The following is a 3,672-nucleotide window of genomic DNA, read 5'->3' as shown; positions in this document are numbered from 1 at the left end:
ATGTACATCAATAAAAAGCAAAGAAACAAACACAGAGAGAGAGAAACACTATCAACAGACCAACAGCTGGTCTTATCACTTCCTGCTTCACTTCCTGGTTACGTCGTCCTCTCCATCGGCGTGGTTTCTCCTCTCAGAGTCTCAGGATCTTCTTCCAGAATGCAGCTCTTCGTCTTCGTCCTCCTGTCCTGCCTCGTCCTCCCGGTGACGCCGTGGGCCGGTTGCCACAGAGACCGGGACAGAGACCACCGGACGAGGGAGAACTGCACGACGCGCGACTTCGCCGCTGTACCGGCGGGATTCGAACCCACGACCAAGGTAGCCCAAAAAGAAAAATATAACATTTAAAAGTTTATTTTTCAGAATTAACATTTGGAGTTACATTATATTATTAACAATATTCATATTTTTCAATATTTATTTGTATCTTTACAAAAATAAAATGATCTAAATGTTAAAAACAACTAACTGTTTTGGGTTTCTTGAAGTAAAAACCTTCCACACATCTTACACTAAAAATAGTCATTTTGGTCATTTTTCTATTACAATTTGCTCATAATTCCTTAATTTGAAGATCAGTATTTAGTAGAATGATAAAGTAATATGCAATAAAATATAACTGACCAGCTGGATCTTTAGTTATTGTTAAGAATTGAGATGAATGAGATTTTCTCACTTCTGGTTCTGGTTTTGGCTTCTTTGGCTTTCTGTACGACTGTAGAGCGATGTTATCTCTTCATATAAGATCGTTACATTTATACTGACGGGACGAGACCACAGCGGAAACACCAGCTTCCTGTTTCAGACGATAAGACGACAGTTTGACAGGAAAACCCCGACGGCTTCCAACCGTCGAGTGTCTTCTCTTTTTTTTTTAGGTTTTTTTGTTTCCCAAAAACCAGTTCTCCAGTCTGTCCTGGTCCTCCTTCCAGATCTTCACCAAAATCTATGAGCTGGACCTCACAGGAAACAAGGTGTCTGAAAGTGAACCCTGAAACTAAACGTACATTTTTTGTTTTATTCATAAATAATTAGAACTTACCGGTAAAGGTTTCATGACTTTCTGTTTCTCCAGATTCCAGAGGTGACCCCCAGCGTGGCTCCGATCCTCCCCAGCCTCAGTGTCCTCCGACTGGGATCGAACCACCTGACGGCCCTCTCTGAAGGCTCCTTCTCCGCCTGTCCCGGTCTGACCGAACTCTACCTGGACCACAACGCTGTGGACTCTCTGAGGGACCACACCTTCTCTGGCCTCAGCAAGCTGGAGGTCAGTGGGTCAGCAAGGAGGTTAGGACGCATACCGTGAATAACATGAAGGGAAGTTAGGACGCATAACATGAAGGTAGCATGCTAGGAAGTTAGGATGTATACCGTGAAGGTAACATGAAGGGAAGTTAGGATGCATACCGTGAAGGTAACATGAAGGGAAGTTAGGACGCATACCGTGAAGGTAGCATGCTAGGAAGTTAGGATGTATACCGTGAAGGTAACATGAAGGGAAGTTAGGATGCATACCGTGAAGGTAACATGAAGGGAAGTTAGGACGCATACCGTGAAGGTAGCATGCTAGGAAGTTAGGATGTATACCGTGAAGGTAGCATAAAGGGAAGTTAGGATGCATACCGTGAAGGTAGCATGCTAGGAAGTTAGGATGTATACCGTGAAGGTAACATGAAGGGAAGTTAGGAGGTTGTGAGGCACATAGCATGTCAGGATGTTATGATGACTGAGAAACCTGGATACTTTTCACTGAGTTCTTAGTTTTCTTACTGATCAACGCTCAGCTCCTCATTGGTTCTGTCCTCTAGATCCTGGACCTGTCGTCCAATCGTATCAAAGTGCTTCCCGAGCTCTTGCTCCACCCCCTCCCCGCCATCGAAACCCTCTACCTGGAGAACAACAAGGTGGGAGAACACAGAGCTTTTCTATGTTGTTCTTCATCTTCTTGCCTGTAGGGGGCGCAGGTTGGCACAACTCACACCCTGTTACCTTTTCACTTCAGATCACGGTGATGCCAGATGGTTGGTTCAGCCAGAAGAAGGAGGTGCCGTACCTCTACCTCTCAGCCAATCCCTGGGCCTGCTACTGTTCCCTCAGTTACTTGAGCGTATACGTCGACGAATATGAATTCAACGTCTACGTCCGTGACGGAACGGTCATCGAAATCAGCGCCGAAAGTGTGGTGAGTACCAAGTTAGTACACAGAACATGAAGACAATGGAGACAATTTTTCAATTGACAATTTTCAAAGACAATTTTTTTCTTCCTGTGACTTATTTATTGTTGCTGGTTGCTTTCTGTTCTCAGGTATGTGAGTCTCCTCAGTGGCTTAAGAATAAACCTGTAATGAGTCTGGACGAAACTGATCTGTGTCCACTAGAATCAGGTCCAACCGAAGACTTCAGCAAACTAATTCACCAAACAGATACTCCTACTACGATTAGTCCTGAACCGTATGCTGGTTCGTGGTCGGGGGTCAGAGGTGACGGGTCTTTGTTTGGGTCGCACCTTTTAGCTCCTCATCCGACCGTTGGCCCCCGAACCGAACGTCCTGCTAAGATGAAGCCAACTGTCACGTCAACAACACCGAAACGCTGGGTGGTCGCAATGACCGTCGCCACCGAGGCGACCACCACCGAGGCGACGGCCACCAACAAAGTAACCGCCACCGAGGCAACCACCACCAACAAGGCGACCGCCACCGAGGCGACTGCCACCGAGGCGACTGCCACCGAGGCGACTGCCACCGAGGCGACCGCCACCAACAAGGCAACCACCAACAAGGCAACCACCACCGAGGCGACCGCCAACAAGGAAACCACCACCGAGGCGACCTCCAACAAGGAAACCACCACCGAGGCGACCGCCAACAAGGAAACCACCACCGAGGCGACCGCCAACAAGGAAACCACCTCCAAGCCGACCGCTGGCCGAGGTGTCGGCGCGTTCTGTTTTTGGCTCTTTGCAGGTTGCCTGCTGCTCTGCGCGGCGTCGGCGGCGTGCGTCTTGGCCACTCTGGCGAGGGCGATTATCTGGTACAGGAGGGCGTACAAACCGCTGTGTGCGACGCTGGCAAGGAGGAGAGGAGGAGGTGAGGTTGTGAGGATGCTGACGCACAACAGGAAGGAAGAGAGGGAGGTGGCAGGAGGAGGAGGAGGAGGAGTGGTGGCGCTGTATCGCTCTGTGCTGTTCGTCCACAGAGAGGGAGAAGGAGCTACAGAGAAAGGAGGTGAGGAAGGGAAAGAACGACTTCTCGTCACTCTGGAGCCAACTGGAGGAGGAGGGAGAGAGGAGGAGGGAGAGAGAGGAAGGATGGGGGAGAAGGGAGTGTACAGGAAGACGTTGTACCGTCTGTCAAGCAAAGAGGAGGAGCTAGAGGGATGGAGGGACGTGACGGAGGAGTGTCGGGTCTCAACAGAAGAGGGAGGGAGGAGGCGAGGAGAGGAGATGAGCGGAGGAGTAGTTACCAGAAAGTGCTACAGCGTCATTCTGAGGGAGAAGAGGGAGGAGGCGGGGGGAGGGAGGGAGGAGCTTGACTGGGTGGTGGGTGGGTGGGAGGTGAAGGGAGGGGAGGAGGGGCCCAGGAGCAGCTGGGGGGAGTGGCTAGCACACTACTTACCCAGCATGCCCTGGAGTGTGACCACGCCTCCTGAGAACGAGGCATCTCAGTGA

The 3,672-nt window shown here is 50.2% G+C and overlaps 1 protein-coding gene across 1 annotated transcript; it reads left to right on the top strand.

Moving 5' to 3' along the window:
• On the top strand, window positions 1-3,672 carry LOC306796729 (uncharacterized protein; the record flags this gene model as incomplete). The annotated part of the gene is made up of 6 exons (XM_079295797.1): window positions 1-318; window positions 903-974; window positions 1,076-1,267; window positions 1,809-1,904; window positions 2,003-2,182; window positions 2,308-3,672. The coding sequence occupies 6 exons, from the start codon at window positions 1-3 to the stop codon at window positions 3,670-3,672; spliced, it is 2,223 nt and encodes a 740-aa protein (XP_079151923.1).

This window comes from Melanostigma gelatinosum, assembly GCF_949748355.1.
Source record: "Melanostigma gelatinosum genome assembly, chromosome: 23".
Lineage (NCBI taxonomy): Eukaryota > Metazoa > Chordata > Actinopteri > Perciformes > Zoarcidae > Melanostigma > Melanostigma gelatinosum.
The sequence above is the reverse complement of the archived record's forward strand: the minus strand, read 5'-3'. Positions and strand labels throughout refer to the sequence as shown.